Raw genomic sequence first — 20,741 nt, forward strand, 5'->3', positions numbered from 1 at the left:
TTTGCTGCAAGGAGGTAAGTCAAAACTATGAATGCCTATAGAATGTTCAAATTATTAGACTAATTTTTTTAAAGACTGCTTTATTATTGTTCTAGACAACGTAACAAAATGAAGAAGCTTTTTAAAATAAATGCTTGATCTGAAGAGGCCCAGTGCTATTGTTTTAAAAAGTGCTATTCTTTTAAATAGCAGAGACTATACTTCCAGAAAGCACATTTTAACAGCATCTGTACAAGTATAGTCTGAAATGTAACACTACAAACAGTGTATATTGTCTCCAAGGAGGCAAATTGCTAGGAGGCAGAGGCAGATATTTTTCCCTTGTTTGCCTCCCCAAAATCTATAACTTATACCAATGTCTTATACTCCAGAGTGTCTTATACTCCGAAAAATACGGCAACAACTGTCTTGTTTGCCAAAGGAAACTTTCGGCTGAATTGTGGTTGTTAAGAACTACCAGTATTTGTTCAGTCTTATGGAAGGATAGCATTAGTGGTGGGTTGCTCTTACCATTGCTACCGGTACGCTGATCGCGGTCTGTCTGTGCCCGAACCTGACATGTACTGTGCATGCGCCTGACGTGCGCTGCGCATACATGCACAATCCACCGCCCCTGTGATACCCAGCTGCTTGTGGGAGCGCCTGCAGGCTCTGCACGCTGTGTGCTTGTGTGGAGTGTGCCTTTTGGCATAAATACAGCTATAGAAAGCGGGTGGGCAGGTGGGCCAAACGAGCCACTGTACCGGTATGCTCTCAGCTGCTCCAGGTTACTACCAGTCGGGACCGGCAGCAACCCACCATTGGATAGCATTCATGCCTGGTGCTGTTGATAGCACCTCCAAACAATAAAATGAACAGCCATCAAAAAAGTAAAGGTCATTATTTTAATTTCCATTTAAAATATATAGAATGATCAATATTCTAGGGGGGGGGGAGAGACAGAATAATTAGGAAGCAAAACGTTTAAAGAAACTTTTCTACCATGACTACCTCATTATTATTCTTAAAAGTTAATTACATTGTTTTATTCTATTAGTAAACTAATTTGTTTTTATATAATTAGCACAGCAAGATTCAGACCTGATTGACGCTTTATGTTACTAAAGCTAACACTTGATTGTTCAGAAGGTCTTTAGAGAGGCAGCCAAATTAAATGCACATCCTCAGCCGACAGAGAAATTTTAAATCAGATTTGCGCTTTCGTTATCTGCAAAGTTATCTGCAAGTGAGGCAAAACCCACAGGATCTGATACTTAGCTGTTTCCTTTTCACATACTTTACTTCTGGAAATAACCTGGTTCTTTTCAGATGCTTGGACCCGCAATTCCCCTGAATCTCATGATCATAATGAAAGATAAATTATATCAGTTATAGTGTAAAGTACCCAGAAGGCACCCAGTTTGTCTCCTTCAAAAATATTCTGTGAACCCCATAGTATCTTCAAATTGTTTCTGCACTGTCTGTCTGCCTGTCTATCCATCTAACCTTATATCTATCTCCAATACAGCAACACATTTTGGTAATCTGTGTTGTCTAGTAGTAACACAATGAAAATTTGTAGCTCTGCCTGCAATCTTGTGTCAGGTTGGGGGAAAGTATTCTATGAAATCCAGTGGTTTGGCACACACACAAACACACCCCCAAACCCACAACTGTGCTATTCAGAGAGGAGAGGGAGACTGGCTATGTGATTCTTTGTGCTCTCACAGCTGTTAGGGACAACTGTTTCCCAGGTGGCTGTTAGATCCATTTGTAAAAGTCAACAGAAGAGGATCTGCTTTGGAAGGGGTGTGTGCAAATGGGAGCCAGGAGGTGTCCATGGAAACCTGGCCTCCATTCCAAAGAAATCCCAGGCAGTGCGTAGCTGGGGTTCCATTTCAGATATGAATGAACAGAGTGGATTTATAGTGTAGGCTTCATTTTAGCTTCAAGACTGAGAAGCAAGCCTCACCGGCTTGAAGTTAGACCTTTCTCTGTCACTGTCACTTGCTCTGATGCTAAAGCAGTAAGGTATCAGGAAAACAGGATGTGGTAGCATCAACAGCGGAGGGCAGGAAGTTCTGCATTGCCTGGCAAAATCTGCAGGTAGGATCCTTAGCATATGTTTGGCATTATTTAAACCAGAAGGGGCCCCTTTGTTAAATTAAAACAGATTGTCCCATTTTTCAAAGTTGACTTGTCATCCAAATGGATTTCCTGCTTAAGGGCATTTTAGATAACACTGATTTAGGGTATTTTTCATCTATCTATCCCAGACATCAGCTGAGCTCTGGTAAGACCAGGGGCAAATTTGTGTTATGTCCTTAACGCTTGGCTGTGTTAAAGGTTTATTTATTAACTTCTGTTGCATTTATTTTTATTCCTAGGAGCGGCATTTGAATGGCTGAAGAGCAGCCAATTATTTTCTTAACACAATTTGATCAGTGGTGAAATTGTTGCATAGTTTTGAGAGGTGGATTTCCTGCTGCAGCCTCATCTACCCTGTTTTTCCAAAAATAAGCCCTCCCCGATACTAAACCCATTTGGCCTTTTGAGCAGATGCACCAAAATAAACCCTCCCCCGAAAATGAGCCCTCCCTGAAAATATTGCAACACAGCCGCACCCACGAGGTGACCACGCTCGCTGCCTCCTGCACCTCAAAGATAGTAAGACCTCTACGAAAATAAGGCCAAGTGCTTATTTCAGGGGTCAAAAGAAAATAAGACCCCTGTCTTATTTTCGGGAAAACATGGTAATAAGAGCTTGAATGCATTCTGAAAAGAGAAAAAAGAGATACATTTAATAGAACCAATCCACATATAATGAGGAAGGTATGGGACAGCACTGAGATGCATATATTTTCCTGTTTGAGGGCATTTTTTTTGTCATGCAGCTACTAGGCTACGATGCATACTGGAAATTTGTTAGATTAGCAAAGTGTTGTGGAGCAATTATAAATTGATAGTCGTTGAGCATCTCTTCCTAGAAGTCCTGTTGTTGGGGCAGGAAAAAAGAGTGACTGCCTTGTACAAATAGCTACTGACACCTTTTATGGTCGGCATATAATAAGCTGAGATGGGAGTGATGACAGGAAGATGTAAAACACTGTTTCAAAAGTGTGATTTTTTCCCCTGTGGCCTCCTCCCCTGGTTTTCTGGGTTAAAGCCAATGTCTCTCTCCAATCAGCAGAGGGCAGCACAGACCCAACTTTCCAACTTTTGCCTCAGCCTTGAATGATGTAAGGGATTATCCTTAAAAAACAAAACAAAACAAAACCCTAAAATATAAATCTGCTATGTATGGCTACTAATAAATCAAAATGGCTGTTCCTTAGCCTCAGCTTGTGCCAGCTCCTTCTGGAATCCTTGTGATTAGGGAAATGAGGCTTTATTCTTTTACCCTAGTAGCAATGATACAGATTGACTGCTGCTACTCCTTTCTTGATGTTTCATGTATTCTGAATATGTTTGCCAGAAGGTAGAGGTGGAAAGGTAGACAGAACCATTTGGAACATTAATAATAAGAGCAAATGGCAGGATTTACTATCATGATAAGAAAATAAGTGCACTTGTTGATGTTCTTTTTCTTAAGGTAAAGGTAAAGGTTCCCCTCGCACATATGTGCTAGTCGTTCCCAATTCTAGTGGGCAGTGCTCATCTCCATTTCAAAACCGAAGAGCCAGCGCTATCCGAAGACCTCTCCGTGGTCTTGTGGCCGGCATGACTAAAGCCGAAGGTGCATGGAATGCTGTTACCTTCCCACCAAAGTTGGTTCCTATTTTTCTACTTGCATTTTAATGTGCTTTCAAACTGCTAGGTTGCCACAAGGTGGGACAAGTAACAGAAGCTCACTCCATTACACGGCGTTAGGGATTTGAACCACCGAACTGCCAGCCTTTCTGATCGACAAGCTCATTGTCTTAGCCACTGAGCCACCAATCCCTTTCATTCTTTTTCTTACAGAGGTTTTAAAGCTATAGGAAACCAATTCTGATTTTGGTCATTCCAGGAGCTTCTTCCCAGTAAGCTGAGTGCTCTTGACACCTAGATCCTGTGCAGAAGTTCCATCCTTCCATTCCAAGATGAAACAAACATCTAAAAAGATTTAGTTGGAGCAAGCGAAGAGGCAAAAAAAAAATACTGAGTTAGAATGGATGACTGAGGTGTTTTTTTCTACTTCTCACATTAGATGGGAGTCTTTCTTTACCTCTGTCCCTCTTGCTCTTTATCAGTTCTTGAAATATACTAGGAAGATTCAGAAAGGGCCTAGAGAGAGAAATAAGGTGAAATCTGGGATTAATTGTTTCTTGTTCTCCAGAGTGAAGTCTTTGCAAAAGTCTTCAGTAACGAGAGACCACTGCTTCATTTTGTTGTTGTTAGTTGCAAAGTCGTGTCCAAAGTCTCGCCCCCCTCCTTCCTGGAGGCCCTCCGGGAAAACCGGAAGGTCGGGAATGGACTTCCGATTTGCTCGTAGGGCCTGTTTTAGCCCTCCGGAGCCTTCAGGAGGCCTCCCTGAAGGTTCTGGAGGGCTAAAACCAGACCTACGAGCAAACAGGAAGTACGTTCCCGAACTTCTGGTTTGCCCATAGGGCCGGTTTTTCATGCTCCAGAGACTTCAAGGAAGCCTCCGGAGGGCGAAAAATGGCCTCAAAAGGCCGAAAGCATGAGTGCTGGCCAGCTGACAGGGCAATGCCTCGCGTGTCCTGATAAATGGCTCCGCGTGCCACCTATGGCACACGTGCCATAGGTTCACCATCATGGCCTTAGAACATCCAACTGCATTTGTTTTAACAAATGTTCTGTGGTCATATAATTCCTCATGCACAGTGGCATGATGTAATGCAACATCTTTCTCCCTCCTCTCCTCCCTCCCTTTTTCTCTAACCTTAATGGACAATAGACTATTTTAATAATTCCACAGGGCTGATTTGAAAATAACCATCAGACATAATGATTGTTCCAGGATCACTGCTGACCAGAGACTGAACTTGGCTTCTTTCACTCCTAATTCCAACACTCCAACCCCTATACGCCATTGGCTCTTAGTTTATTGTTTACATGCATAAAAGGCTTAGCATTGAACCTGAGTGACCTCAGACTTTTGCTACAAGGTCTGTTTCCATATAGAATCTAATATATGAGTTCCTGAGAACTTTCTTTAGTGGGATCTCCTACACTTCCATCTGTCAGGCTAAAGTTTCTGCCTGATCTCCAGAGCACCAGGGGTTAATGGTTCTCTTAAGCTTGAGGGATCAGCACAGGAACAGGGCGTTACTGGTTATCTCCGTTGCAGGCAGAAAGGCAATGACGCCTATTCCGTCCTAAGCAAGAGCCACCCACTAGCTGGAGCAAGATTTGACTCATTCCAGGAAGCAACAGACAGGCAGCAAGTCAGTTGCAGGTATCAAGTCGAGTTGCTGGGCCGCGCCTATCTTGGATCGAACACCAGCCGTGGTCTGTGTCTCTGCTGCTGGCAGCATGGTGCTCAGGATGGAGAGTGGTGAGCATATGTGGTGGGGTGTCTCCAGCTCGTTTGGGTGGCTGAGCCAAGTCATTTCCTTTGAGGGACTTTGTCCTAGGGGTCAGTTCGACTGAATAAAATAAGGAAATCTTGGTCTATCTGTTTGATTTAGGAGGCTATGGGATAATGTTTTTTTCCAAAAATGGCCTGGTATGTTTCTGTAGTCAAAACTTCTGCCAGTTCTCAGCTCCAGTAGAGTAGAAGCATACCTTGAGTATGCTCATGAGTTATATGTCTGAAGCTGGAGGTAGCCCTGGCAGTTCTACAGGGTATATAGAGCAGCATTGGGTATAAAGTCTATATAAAAAACAGTAGTGCATATCCTTGTTCATGTTGCTGGGCTCCAGAAATTTGAGTAGTTCCTGTGAAAATGGAAGCACCCCATTTTTTTTCTTTTTCTGTAGGAGGAGTTAGGACTTTCTATACTTCAAAAAGAAGACTTTCTGTTGGCAGCTGTGGCAGCATGCAGCACACAAGGCATGCCACAGCATGCCTTAGATACAACAGTTCTCCTGCCGGTTCCACCTTGGCCTTTGGGCACCAAGGAGGTTGTGGGAGGGAGAGCCTGTGGATTTGGTGAAACCAAATGTGGGGCAGGTTTCTTTTTTCTTTAGCTGCACTTTGAATGATGTAATTTTCACTGAGCACACGTGTATCCAGATGAACTGGTAGTTGAGGAAGACATTGTAAAGGAGCAAGTGCAGTAGTCATTATTGTCACAGAGGGAAACACGGGAGGCCACTTGATATTGTCAAGAAATACGTTTTCAGTAGATCATTTAACATATTGTCACACTACTCGAAGGGCTGTTAAAAGGCTAATTCTAAGTGCAAACCAAGTATGAAAATTAGGTATTTAAAAATTCTAGCAACTTACAAAGGCCAAACATTTCTGGTTTTGGCTGTGTGTATGTGTTAAAAAAACAAGCCCAAAGCTATCACAGTCAATGGATTCTTGCTTCTTAAAATTATCTTCCCTGCACACTTGATCTAGTAAATGCCTCCCACTCCTTGGCGAGCTGTAAAATATGATTATTTTATGTTCATGGTAGGGGGGAAAAAAGCCCTCACTTATTGTGCTACATTTGAACATAATGGCTGTTTATCAGTGCAGCATTTTAAATGTTTAGCCCATCTAATTTATTGGCTAACTTTTAAGTTTCTAAACAATTTCCTGAGGGTTAGTCTTCTGCAACAAACATTACTGCACATACAATATATGCCAGAAGTTTAGAAGAGCAGATGCATCTAATGATTTAGATTGTAGGTTTTTTTCCCCCTGCAACACCTGACAGCATTTATGTTCGTTGGAGTGGGCTGGGACTTAGCAGAAGACTTACTTGGCCTGTGGAAGTTCAGTTCAGTGCAAGGCTAATCCTACCTTTGTTATGTAGAGTAGACTAGCTCAGGCATTTTTAGTGGCCTATTCACAAAGGTGCTAGTAAGAATAAGTCTATTTCCTGCCTAAAAACATGTTTCTCCATTTCTTATCCAGGAAAATATAATATTCTGCCTTTTCAATATTTCCCAGGATATTTCATTTTTTCTAGGAGAAGGGTGGGTTTTAACTTCCTACAGAAGGTTGACTTGTGTTGGAGCTCACCATTATGTAGGGCTCCAAACTGAAATTATAGATTTCATGTACATTTTCACTGTTACATGTAATGTAATGTTAAAATTTGCCTCTAACATTACAACTACATGAGGTTTTAAGTTTCTAAACAATTTCCTGAGGGTTAGTCTTCTGCAACAAACATTACTGCACATACAATATATGCCAGAAGTTTAGAAGAGCAGATGCATCTAATGATTTAGATTGTAGGTTTTTTTCCCCCTGCAACACCTGACAGCATTTATGTTCGTTGGAGTGGGCTGGGACTTAGCAGAAGACTTACTTGGCCTGTGGAAGTTCAGTTCCAGCAAAGGTCTGAGGAACCTCTCTATAAGGTTGGGAGAAAAGATGCTGCTGGTTCTTATAATTGGGAATGGGCTGATTTTAGGTTTGATGGACCTCTTCTTTTGTCAAGGGCTTCAAAATGGTGGCTTGGTGGGGTTCTGTGCATTGTAAAATTAAGAAACAAAGGTGTTTTAAGTGCACATGCTGAGCCTATAAATGTCTTTTCAATAGCTGAATTAAGACCACAGCTTTAATTCATTTATAACAATTACCTCTTGGTTTCCCCTCAGTCTTTATTGGAACAGTTTAATGCAAGTATTTAAGGAAAACCTCATGTAGTTGTAATGTTAGAGGCAAATTTTAACATTACATTACATGTAACAGTGAAAATGTACATGAAATCTATAATTTCAGTTTGGAGCCCTACATAATGGTGAGCTCCAACACAAGTCAACCTTCTGTAGGAAGTTAAAACCCACCCTTCTCCTAGAAAAAATGAAATATCCTGGGAAATATTGAAAAGGCAGAATATTATATTTTCCTGGATAAGAAATGGAGAAACATGTTTTTAGGCAGGAAATAGACTTATTCTTACTAGCACCTTTGTGAATAGGCCACTAAAAATGCCTGAGCTAGTCTACTCTACATAACAAAGGTAGGATTAGCCTTGCACAGAAACTCACCTCATGGGAACTCAACCAAGCTTGGGACTAAAAGACACACAACCTACAAAGTTAGCTAAGAACACTCCACCATCCCGCCCCTGGGTGTCTGATAACCAATCAGAATACATTTCTTACACAGGAACAGGAAACAAAGAGGTGGGGCCGAACAGAGAGTATAAAAAAACCAGGAACTCTCGGCAAGCCCCCTTTCCCCCCTTTTCTCTCCTTTCTTCTTCACCCAATATCTGGAAGCATGTGATCCCCCTTTTCTGTTCAGGAGCTCAAGTCATGTGATCCTGTCCACCATTGAACCATCTTTCCAAGCAGCCTCCTTGTCTCCAGTGTCTTTTTCCCCTCTTGGAACTGAACCCAGATGGACATTTCTTCCAACACTTCAAAGAAGCCACTGCTTTGTAGCAATGGGCTAATCCCTTTGCTCTTACTGCAAAGCTATCAGCGTTCCACAGCCTTGACTTTGTGGTTTCCTTCCCATCCTGAACATGGCTTCTGCGCAATTCACCCTGAACAGCTCACATCCCCCCAGGCACACCCATTAGCATTGACCTCAGCATCTTTTTGCAAAGCTATTAAAACAGCTTTTCTGCAGCTCTTTGTGAATTTTAATGTACATATGATGGGGGGCCTGTGGTGGTTATATGGTATTTTCTGTTTTTGTTACCTATTAATGAATCAGTTTTGATTATCTGATTTTAACAGTATGGGGCTTTTAAAAGCATTTATATTTTGTGGACTATTGTGAGTCATAGAATTCAGTCTAGATAAATAAGCAACCAGCTTTTTTGGGAAAATTGTGTAGTTTTAGTGAAACTTTTTATCTTATAGAAAAAAATCACTTTGCCATAAATTCAACTGTTTAATTGGCAGAGGAGTAGGATCCAAAAGGAAATTTAGTTCAGTTTCTTGGTCTAAATCAGGGCTGTCAAACTCACAGCTCACAGGCCGGATGCGTCATGTACTGGCCACGCAGTGGTGGGTTTCAAATCCTGTTCCAATCGGTCCGCGCAGCGCCCACATGTGTCAGCACTTCTACAATGCTCCGTGACGCTCCAGCTGCTCCATGGAGCATCGCGCAGAAGCTGTATGCACCATGCGCCTGTGCGGAAGCGCAGAAGCCTTTAAACACCGGTAAGGAGCTCGGACGGGCGGGTTGGCCCTCCGGAGCACCGTACCAGAATGGTATCCAGTGGTCCAGGCTGGCTCTAGTAGGCACGTACTGGGAAGTACTGCCTGCAGCCCACCACTGTGGCCACGCCTATGCCCGGTTTAGCGAAGGGGGGGGGGAGTCGCAATAAGTCACAAGACGGTGACATGATGTTTGACACCTCTGATCTAAAGAATGAGCTGCTTCTCCACTGCATTATGCCAGTTGTAGTAGAGCCTAAGCTTGCAAGCAAAATGACCAGGACGTTGATTTATTGTACCAAGTTATTTCTCAGTAGCCACATACATTTTTTACCTTGTTGTGTGCTAGTGATGGCAGGGTTCCCCCGCCCCCCCCCCCGCCCCCCCGCCGCCTGTATGCATAGTGCTGGGTTTTTCTCACTGAAGCTTATATTTTCTCTTTACTGCTTGTGTTTACCGAGCCTGGCACATCTTGATTGCTATTTCTCTTTGAATTTAAATTCTACCATGTATGTGCTCTACCCAAACGCTCTAGAACGTGACATAATTAGGAACAATCTGTGGTTACAATCTAAGATTGTACAGGCTGTTACTCTTGAGTTGCCATTAGCGTTAATTTTGTTTCCTCTGTATTGAAGACTGCATTTAATAGCTAGGTGCTTAAGGATTTTCCAGAGATATATTGGGACACATTCAAAACCTGCGGTGGGCTTTAAAATTTTTTGCAACGGGTTCTCTGCCCGGTTGCTGACTGGGTGTAGCCATGGTTGGCGTGGCCTAGTCACTCTCCTGCACCATGGTGGAGGGCAGCGTTTTAGTCTTCCCCGGGCTCCAGAGGCTTTCCTCAAGTCTCCAGGAGGATAAAAATTGCCTCCCTGGGCTCTGGACCCATTTCTGGACTTCCGGAACTTCTGAGAGGCCTGTTTTTCGCCCTCCCCGAGCCTCCGTGCGGTCCCTGTTTGCTCCTGGCATTCTAATGGGCCGCATGGAGACTCCTGGAAGGGACTGGGTGGGTGGGGCCAGCCAGGGGTGGGATTTTCAGATTTGCCGAATTGGGCAGATCCTTAGCTAGAGAATTGCCCAAACCCATGCGAACCCACCCACACCTGGACATGTTCTATAGAATTAGGATTCTACTTTTTGTTCAGCCCATTTGCCCTGAAACAACAGGCACAGTAGAAATCATAGTCCAGCAAGGAAAGATTAGTAAAGGAGCTTCTGCTCTGGCTTCAAGGAATGTTGAAATCCTGGACACCCCCCCCCCCCAAACAGACACACATAAAAACCCAATACACCTTAATGCCAATTTTTTGCTATGAGACAGTGCAAGTAGTGGAGCTATTATTTAAAAGAACAGTTTGCACCCGTTGTCTTTAACAAACACAGCATAATGTGAATTGGTTTGCTTAGTTGTTTTTTTTAGTGAAGGAGAAACCTCACATTTGACCATTGGAATTCCTGATATGTAACCATGTATAGTGCAGCTTTTTATTCAATTTAATGCCGTCCAGATGTAGAGGACGGCATTATTCCAGGAACTCTACTCACAACGCTTCTGAAGGTCACCAGAGGAAAGAAGGCTGAATCTAGAATAAGTGAAGCAATGTGCAAGTACATGTTCTCTTACTTTATTATGCAAATACAGGCAGGTGAAAGGTATGATGAAAGATTCTAATGCAAGGGTAGAGACAAAGGGGCTTCTAATTAGCACTCCCTCTGACATCTGTATCTTGGGAATTGCTTCCTCCTTGGCTGAGTGGACTCACATGTCAATAGGGATCCACAGCTGTGCAAAAAAAAAGAGAGCTCTTACTTGCAGTATTGACAATACTATGAATCACTTCATAGTAGACATATCTGATTTTGCCAACTATTAGTCACAAGGAGTGAAGTACAGGTAAGTCCTCAACTTATAATAGTTTAGCCACCATTCAAAATTACAACAGCCCTGAAATAAATGGATTTATGACCATTTTTCACACTTGTGACCATTATAGCATCTCCATGGTCATGTGAACAAAATTTAGATGCTGGGCAACTGAGTCATATTTAGGATGGTCAGTGTCCTGGGGTCATGGGATCACCTTTTGCGTCCTCCTGACAAGCAAAGTCAATGGGGAAGCCAGATTCATTCAACAACTGTGTTACCAACTTAACACTGCAGTGATTCGCTTAGCAAAAGTGGCAAGAAAAGTCATAAAATGGGGCTAAATTTGCTTAATAGCAGTCTTGCTTAGCAATGGAAATGTTAGGGTCAATTGTGGTCATAGGTTGAACAGAAAATGTTTCCCTCCTTATGGCTCCTCTGAATGTCATAGGTGCTGGGGGGAAATGCCCATAAAAGGAAAGATGTTTCCTTTCTACTTTAATACAGGTAGTCCTCAACATATCATCATTTAATGATATTCCAAAGTTCAAAAACGTGCTTTATGATCTATACATGCACTTACAACTATCGTACCACCCTTGTGGTCAGCTGATCACGATTCGGGTGCTTGACAACTGGCTCGCATTTATGACTGGTTGCAACGTCCTGTAGTTTTTGTGATTGTGATTTGCAACCTGTTTTGCTGGTTTCCTGCAAAAAAGTGGCCATTGGGAAAATTGGGTTGGCTTAATGACTGCTGAAAAAAATGGTTGTAAAATCAGGTCTGGTCATGTGAGGATGTGACTTATGACCACACTGATTTATAGCTGAAATCCCAGTCCCACTTATAGTCATAAATTGAGGATTAGCTGTAGCTCTATCCCTGCCCCCACTTTCACCCCTAAGAATAGTTGCTTCTACAAACCTATATTTTTCCTGGACCAACAGGCAAGTGAGTCATAGGCTTGTGGCAGTGTGAATTTTTTAGGGGAATTTGGGGCGGGGATTGCATTGCAATGAATCCATCTGTGCACCCCATATGACAGTGATGGAGAATCTTTTTTGCCTCGGGGGCCAAAAGCACATGTGCAGATACTGTCGTGCGCGCTCCCATGCTCTCGGGTACCCACCCCCATAATTTAATGCTCCCCTGTGCCATGTCCCCAGTGCATGCGCACGTGACCATCCCACCAAGCTGCCCCATGCATGCGCGCACAACTTTCTTGGAGCCTGGAGAGGGTGAAATGGCCCATTTTCTGACTTCTGGTGGGCCCGGTTGGTCTGTTTTTTGCCCTCCCCAGGCTCCAGAGGCTTTCTAGGAGCTTGGGGAGGGCAAAAACGGCCTCCCCTGCCCCCTGGACACCCTCCGGAGGCCAGAAATAGCCTGTGGGCCTAGTTAGTAGGTCTGGTTTTTGCTCTCCCCAGGCTCCAGAGGCTTTCTAGAAGCCTGAGGAGGGTGAAAAATGGCCCAACATGCAAACCAGAAGTTTGGGAACTGACTTCTGCGTTGCCCATTGGGCCGTTTTTCTCCCTCCGGAGGCTTCTGGAGAGCAAAAAACAGCTCAATGCGCAAACCGGAAAAATGACTGAAAATCAAGGCTGAAAATCAGCTGGCAAGTGTGCTGGAGCTGAAAGGGCAACGCCTTGCATGCCCTCAGAAATGGCTCAGTGTACCACCTGTGGCACACGTGCCATAGGTTCACCATCATGGCCATATGACATAGGGGAGAGTAATCTTGCCTCCAAGTCTAACATCTACTCCTTTGTAGCTGGAATATTTTGTTAGATCAAAGTGATGGTGGGCAGGACCTGGTCCTCTCTCTCTCTGTTCAACGCTCCCCCTTTCTCTCTATCAGTAACAGATAAATGAATAGCTGAAGTCTTGTGATGATATGGGAGTAACATATTATAAAACTGAGGATCAAGGGCTGAATGAAACAACAGGGAGAGGAACCTAAATTTCCCTTTCCAGTAATGGGGTTTCTTTGGGTGGAATCTGTCAGCCATTTATCAACACTGAAAGCCAAGAGGAAAATGAAGCTTTTTTCCCCTTACGATGTGCTAGAATTTGATATGTATCATGGTGTTTAGTGTATATAACACCCTCCTCTACTCTCAAATAAATTATCCCTCCTCCTCTTTCTTCTTTCTGATGCCAATTCATCAGGAGAATTGTGTGAGAATTGTTAATGAATAAATAATTGGCTTGTGAACAAATGTACTGGAAGAAGCTAAAGATTTTCCCACTTTCTAGAAAAAAATTGTGTTATGTGCTCTGCTCCTCAAACATTGTAAATATGTGAACCCCACTGTAATTAATGAGTTTGATAGCAAATTTGGATGTAGAACCTCCACCCAAGTATGTCCTTTGAAGTCAGACCGTTGACATAGCAAGTGTGTCCCTTGGAACCATTTGAGGCGCTTGTTTCCATGGCTTGTGGCCTGCATTTCTTACATCATCTCAAAATTTTGCAAGGAAAATAACTCAGATTTAAGGAAGTTACAAGCCTTGGTTCTTGCAATGAATATTGGATGTGGGTGATGTAATATGCAAAAAAGATTTTTTGCCCTGCCACTGTGCCTTTGTCTACAGTTGTGATATGAGAATATTTAGTGTAAATATTGTGAACTCGTGTCAAAAGCAATTCTTTTGCAGGAACCCAAGTAAAGGGAAGGGGAGAAACAAATATTGTCAGGAGCTCTGCTGCTGCTGCTGCTTCAAGCACTGAACAATTTCATAATTAGGCTGTCTACTGCGCTAATATGCCTCACGCACGTACACAGGAAGCTGAGTAAATCTGGAATTTATCTTCCCCATTGCCTTCTAAACTTCAATCACTGCTACTGCCTGGGTTTTTAAAACTTAATATGTAGCTGTCTTGTTGTAGAACTGTTTTTCCCTTTCATATGAGTGGTGCTACACCTCATCTTGTTTATATCTGTGTTGGTTAGGAGAGTTGATAGTGCCTGTACACGGTATCTTACTATATATTGGTAAGAATGCTATGAACATTCTTTACAGAATACGAGAAAAGAAACAGGATGAAATGCACAATCTATAATTTGATTTAAAGAAAACAGTGGAAAGGGGAGGCAGACATAAATAAGGACAAGCTAATTATGGTTAAGACTCTGTTATATTTTTTTGGGCTAATCAGAGATGCGAATCAACTGCTTCAAAAACTTTAAAAATATATTTTATTTATTTATGCCTTTGAGTCAGTGTTGATTCTTGGTGACCATCTGGACAAGTCCCTAGAGTTTTCTTGGCAAGGTTTTTCAGAAATGATTTGCCATTGCCTCCTTCCTAGAGCTGAAGAGATTGATTGGCATAAGGTCACCCAGTTGGCTTTGGGCTTAAAGTAAGACTAGAACTGGAACTCCCAGTTTCTAGCTTGGTGCCTTAACTATTAACCAAACTGCCTCTCAAAGTCTCAAGTAGAGGAAATATTTTGGAGGAAAGTAATAGCCACATCTCATATGCCACATCATATGGCTAAGCAGCCTTGATTGTAGGTGTACTCAACTCTTATTTTCCCTTTCCCTTCCCTTGTGAAATTCTCCTCCGTTGCTCTAAGCATTTAAGACCCGTTGGATATGCTGGTAGCAGCAAAACTACCAGCAGTCCTATGAGTAGTCTTTCCTTTGCACTAATACATACTCTAAAGGCAGTTCCCTCTTCATATTTTTGTTCTCTTAACCTCCCCATGTGGCACTTTATCAGCCTTTCTTACAGGGTGAATGTTTCTTCTAAGTGCTTCCCTATATGGCAATGTCTAAAATTGTTCATATCATATCCTGAAAAGTAGTGCAATACAGAATTACGGTACCCTAGTGAATCATATAAGGATTCACAAAGGAGCAATACATGCCAGGAAGAAATGATAGATTCCACCTGATGGGCAAGTAACAAATCAGAACCTGAGATGAGTCCAGTCTCAGACATTAACTGCTATAGGAAACTCTTAGCAAAGAGGAAGAGATTCCACATGATCTTTGAAGGCTTTTAAGAAATGCTTTGCTTAAGGGTGCCCAATCTAGGTTTGCTGTGATGGCTGCTCCTTCTACTGGATCATTTGAGTTCAGAAGGTCGACACAGATGAGTCTTGAGCCTTACAGCTTGCAGGTAAGAGCAGGTGTGTTTAAGTCATCATATGGAGTGTGTTTAAATAAGCTTCTACACACTAAGGGTTTTTCTGATGAATTGTTTTTCAACAGATTTATCATGTTGTAGGAAGGCTCTGTGTGGCAGCCAAGATGCAGGATGTCACCAAGTTCACTGATCATTCAAATTGATAGTTGATTCCTGTTGTTGGCTTGTGGCAACTACTGCTGTCTTCTGCCTTGTGGGTAGCCACCATGACAAAATTAATCCTGACAAGGAATCTGGCTTTTGAAGATGCAGCTGGGCTGTATTAGCCAAGATGTATTAAGGAAGCACTGAATTAAGAATGAATGCCATCTAAGCATGTGTTGTCATCTTTCACGCTGAGCAAATGAAGCAAGGAGTTTCCTGATTTATTAGACGTGTTGTAAAACACAAATTATGAAGAGATGATGGTGGTAGTTCTTTTATTTTAAATCCCTAGGTTAAGCTGTACTTGTGTGTGGCTTGGGTAGAAGTAAAACATTAAAAATGTATGGAAGTATTGAACCTGAATCTGCAGTTAGGATTAGAACAAAAATCAGATCTCAAGCAGGAACAGGCCATCTATGTATATCTAACATATCTAATGACATACAAAATGGAAGACAGCAACTCCTGAATGTCCAGCATATGAAGATTACTTAAGAAAGGAGAAATCATTTTCAACAATTTCATTGAATTGTTTTTAGATTTCCATCCTCTGTATCTCACAGTAACCCCCTATAAAATGGGTGTTACCTCTAAATAATCATGTATAGGTTTGTTGTATTAGAGTGAATATTATGGACCTTTAGATCTGGGTATCAAACAAGGACAAATAATAAGATATATAAAACTCATACATAAAGAAGGTTTGAAATTTACAAAGTTTATTTAGAAAGGTTGGTGTAGAGAGTATATCTCAAAATTGTTAAGGAAGTACAAACCCAAAGTAAAAATAAGACTTGGATACTTATTTCTAATGATATTTTCCCATAATGAAAATAATGTGAGGAAGATACAAGTTTCTCTTTAATTCATAAAGCTTAAGAATACTGAAGCTAAAAACAAGAACAAATAATCACATAATAAACATGCAACCTAAAATAAGAATCTTTTAGGAGTGTGAAATTCTTTACACCTGATTCGTTGGCACTACAATGTTATCAAGTCCCCGTTTTCAAATTAATTTTGATGAGGTTTAAACTACATTTCCTGAATAAGTATTTTAAAAAATCATCTCTGTTGGAATCTACTTCCAAACAAAGCAGTTTCGTTAAATCTTTTTCAGCACTGAACAGGATTTCAGACTTTTACTTTCCTCATGCAAAGAAGTCAGTAAGTATATTGACAGAAGGCATGGAACAACCAGACACAGAAATGTTATACAATATTGCATTTTAATAGCTCATTAACAGGCCAATGGTATAAATAAATAGGATTTAAATGTAAATTTGATTAAAATCAAATGAAATTTAATTTAATAAATTTAATAAAATTAAAATTGCCTTGTTCAAAAAGCATTTAGAAGCTATTAAATTGGAATGCTGCTTATTTTAATCCTACTTTTGCTAAATATAAGGATCTTCCCTCTATTTCCTCTATTTCTCCCCAGCCAATATGCCACAAATATTCCTTTTGACTCTTGTCCATGAAGTTTTCCCAAGAAGTAGATAGATTCATAGGATAAGTAGTATCACTGAGCATGTAGGACTTAATCAGGACAATCCTGTGGTGGACAAATGACTTTCTTTGATGCAAGGGACGATGGCCACATAAATAACTTCTCTTTTTAACTACCAACATTTATACCAAATACCAACAGCAAATAATAATCACTTCAGTGTGATTCCCTATAAGCCAATTAAAAGCAAAGAAAGGAAAAGAGGAAGCTTTCCAAAATCTTTTTAAAAGTCTGTTGCAGAAGAGACAGTATACAGAAGAAGAAAATCTTTATGTTGGACGAGGGCATACCGCCTGAAGACAAAGGTAAAGGAGGGGAAAGGATACTTCAGTCAGCTAGGGCATCTCCATGACCATTCAGAAAATAGGGGGGGGGGGAAATCAACATTTGCCAAACTGATGTGAGTTTTGAATAAAAAGAACAATCACAACTGTGGCTTTGCTTAGCCAGAAGAACAAAAGTTCATGCATGGCTTTGCAGCAATGTGGAAATGTTGCCAATCCATTTGGGTAAAAACAGAATTCTGCTGTGTGTGCCTTAAACAGATCTAACTAGATGCAGTAGTGTTTACTGAGTAGGTTACCATTAAATAATGGAGCTCAGCTTTCTCTGCATTCTGGAAAGATTTTACTGGTGTTGAACTAGCAAACAGCAGAGAAGAGAAGCCGTTTTGGTAGAAGTGGCTTGTATCCCTGATTTAAGCCTTGGATAGGGCTGGGGCTGCTTCTGAAAGAGCAAGAAGGTTGTCTTACCAAGAGCTCCACTACATTTTGTACAGTCCTAGCTGCGGTTCAGGCAGGCAGGAGTTAATGCCTGGGCTCTGTGCAGCGGCAGGTGGGTGGTCCCAAAGCCATCAGTCTCTCTCTAGAAGGCTGACCCAGGAAGCACAGTGGAGTAGAATGAGGGCCCAACGAGGAACAACACCTTTGCCTCCCCCAGCAGATGGGGGGGCTTCCCCAGCAGATGGACCACTAGTGCACTGATGCTGCGTCACAGGACTTCCATCCATAGCAGGCAGAAAAAAGCAAGGCAGCTGATTGGGGTAAGGGTGTGCATGTGTGTGCAAATGGGAAATTTTCTCTGCTTTAGGAAAAGCTGCTATTGATCGGCCCCCTTTCTGTGTGCTGGCCCATCTGTCACAATTAGTGTGCGGGGTCTGTGACTTATGCATGGAAGTCCCGTGTGCTTGTTCTTTCTGTCATAGGCATGCTTGGTGTGACATATCTTTCTTGTCCTGCTTTGCTTTCCACATCTGCCTACTGTCTGTAACTCTAGTTTCCCAATAGCTTATTTTTTTTGGCGTAGAGGGTATTATGCTAATGTTTTCCTTAGTGTTTGGGATGGAAGAAATAGCTCCTTTGAAGGATTTAGTGTAGAGGCCAGCAGGGTAAGTGTGGCTGTAGTTCTAAGGATTTTGTAAGCTTATTTATGGAGATCTCTCTTGTCTTCTGGTCTCAGATGTTCATCTTTCTGTTAAATGCATTCAGGAGCTGGATTTTCCCTGATGCAAGTAGAGTGTCCATACCTAGATGAGCCTTAGTGTTCCCAATGATACAGTTTGTGTCTAGGATGTGCTCTGGACAAATTGTACCAGTTTTGAATTAAAGGGGTAGATACCTGAGTTAAGGGTTGTGATTGCTACTCTGACAGGTAGACAGATAGAAACTTGGGTGTAAGATTTTCTAAAGAAGCAATAGTTAACAGTCTATGGCAGTTTTACTTGCTGCTTGTTAACAGTTTAAACTTCTGGGATGATGGGCATTATATCACCAAGAGCAAAGGAAATCTCATTTTTTGGATCAAAAGTTGGAACCAACTAAAGGTAGGCAAGATATTGGAAATTTGGACCATTTTGAATTTATCCTCTGTTTTCAGCATAATGTTGCTGCCATAAGTCTAAAATGATAACACTCCTCAGACACACACATTTCTCCCGATACGTTTTAGATTATATTGGAACTATTTCAAACATTGAATTGAATTGATTTTATTTGTAGGCCGCCCTTTTCCCTGAGGGGACTCAGGGCGGCTCACAGAAAACCAGGGAGGGGGGGAATACAGCACTAAGACGACAACACATAATAAAATAATAAGCAACATGCATACAACATTCGGGCGGGGTAATGGTCCTTATCCCCAGGCCTGACGGGTGAGCCAGTTCTTCAAGGCTGTGCGGAAGGCCTGGACGGTGGAGAGGGTACGAATCTCTACGGGGAGCTCGTTCCAAAGGGTCGGGGCCGCTGCTGAGAAGGCCCTCCTCCTTGTGGTTGCCAGCCGACATTGGCTGGCCGATGGAATGCGGAGGAGGCCTAACCTATGAGATCTTATAGGTCGTAGGGAGGTAATTGGCAGATAAAATGGAGCGTTTCATACAACCACCCACGTGATTCAGTATACAGCACAAACTGAGATTGGGCATTCAGTATAGCTGTTGCCATCTATGGGAACTTGATTGCTCCATTCTTGCAGACCCAGACTGCACTTCTATATAAAAAAATGGTTTACTATTGGCACAAATTAAAGCAGGAAAGAGTACCCATAGGATGCTTTCATTTGAACTAGGCACAGATGCATTTAACCTGTAGAAAGATGCCTTTATTACAGTCCAAGGCAATATTGGGTGATAAGTTTGGTCCCTCACGTAAGCAACTTGTTTGGAAGAGGGGAAAATGTATAGTTTTTAAAAAATGCATGAGATTACTTTATTAAGAGTTGTATTGAACGAGAAGAGAAAATGAGATGCTGAGAGTTTTGTGCTGCTGAAGAATTTTAGAAAAACCAGTCTTAGTTCTTGAGAAATACTATAATCCACTCCCTGAACCTCAACTGATTGGAAAGTTTATGTACATACTTTGCTGATCTATACAGAATTTGAGACGTTCACTGTTTCTAGACTCGTAGAGCTGTGTGCATACATGTAAGTTTAGATGTTAGTGTAGAATAGTGCAGGGAAATCACATTGCTCTCTTGCTCCAAAAATATTTTGAGGTGGGAATTATAAGAAATACTATAGATTTTGGTTAGAATCAGGAAAATGAAGAACTATTCAACAATGGTGCTGTATTGACTACCACCTGACACAGTGGATCCTGTCTTTGCTGGCGGCAATTAAACAGATGCCAGATAGTGATCTTTCAGGGATCATCTAGTAGAAGATTGTTGCATTGGGTAGCAGAATGGATAAGATAAACTCTAAGTCAGGGGTGTAAAACTCAATTTCATTGAGAGTCGCATCATGGGGGGCGTGGCCAGGGTGGGTGTGGCCAGCTTGGGAGGGCCACAATCTCTGTTTTCGCTGGCAGAGGGTTGCAGGACACTGTCCCAGCCGAAAATGAAGATTGGGAATGCACTTTTGCTGGCAGAGGCATGGCGGGCCGGTCCTTCGCTGTTTCTAGGGTAGCCCTGTGGGCCAGATCTAAGCACCCCGGCCCACAGGCCTTGAGTTTTACATTTCTGCTCTAAGGTCTCCTCCAAGATTATACCATCTCCTTAAAGTTCTACCTTGTCTTTTTAAGGAACCTGTTTTGAGTTATTGGGGTTGTAATCTTATTGGTCTAGAATTGCCCATTTGACCTGTAGGAGACAGCTGCGTTTATCTACTACAAACCAGATGTGTGCGCAATTATCCGTTATGTTCTTTAATAAGAGGACTATGGAAACATCTGGCTTTACTTTTACAGGGCACAACATCATGTTTCTGTGTTCGTCTGTATGTGGTGCAAACCAGTTATTAACTTCAGAGCAGGCTTTGCCCTTTTCCCTCTCTGTTGACTTAGATAATTGCCTCTCTTTAGCTGTTCAGTGGGAAACACTGATAATTTAAGAAAGAATCTGTTTTCACCCTCCTCAGAAAAAATAAA

At 42.0% G+C, this 20,741-nt stretch overlaps 1 protein-coding gene across 2 annotated transcripts in view; it reads left to right on the forward strand.

Moving 5' to 3' along the window:
• The window catches only part of CYTH1 (cytohesin 1), an 84,651-nt gene that overhangs the window by 36,693 nt on the left and 27,217 nt on the right, over positions 1–20,741 (forward strand). The window contains exon 1 of one of the 2 annotated variants that reach the window (XM_032210525.1): positions 5,332–5,479. The exons of the other annotated variant lie outside the window; for it this stretch is intronic. Coding sequence (XP_032066416.1) covers positions 5,458–5,479 — 22 coding nt within the window. The 5' untranslated portion in view covers positions 5,332–5,457. Of the gene's footprint in view, positions 1–5,331; positions 5,480–20,741 lie in introns of those variants that run through there. 2 annotated transcript variants of the gene reach the window in all.

Source organism: Thamnophis elegans, chromosome 2 (assembly GCF_009769535.1).
Source record: "Thamnophis elegans isolate rThaEle1 chromosome 2, rThaEle1.pri, whole genome shotgun sequence".
Classification (NCBI taxonomy): Eukaryota; Metazoa; Chordata; class Lepidosauria; order Squamata; family Colubridae; genus Thamnophis; species Thamnophis elegans.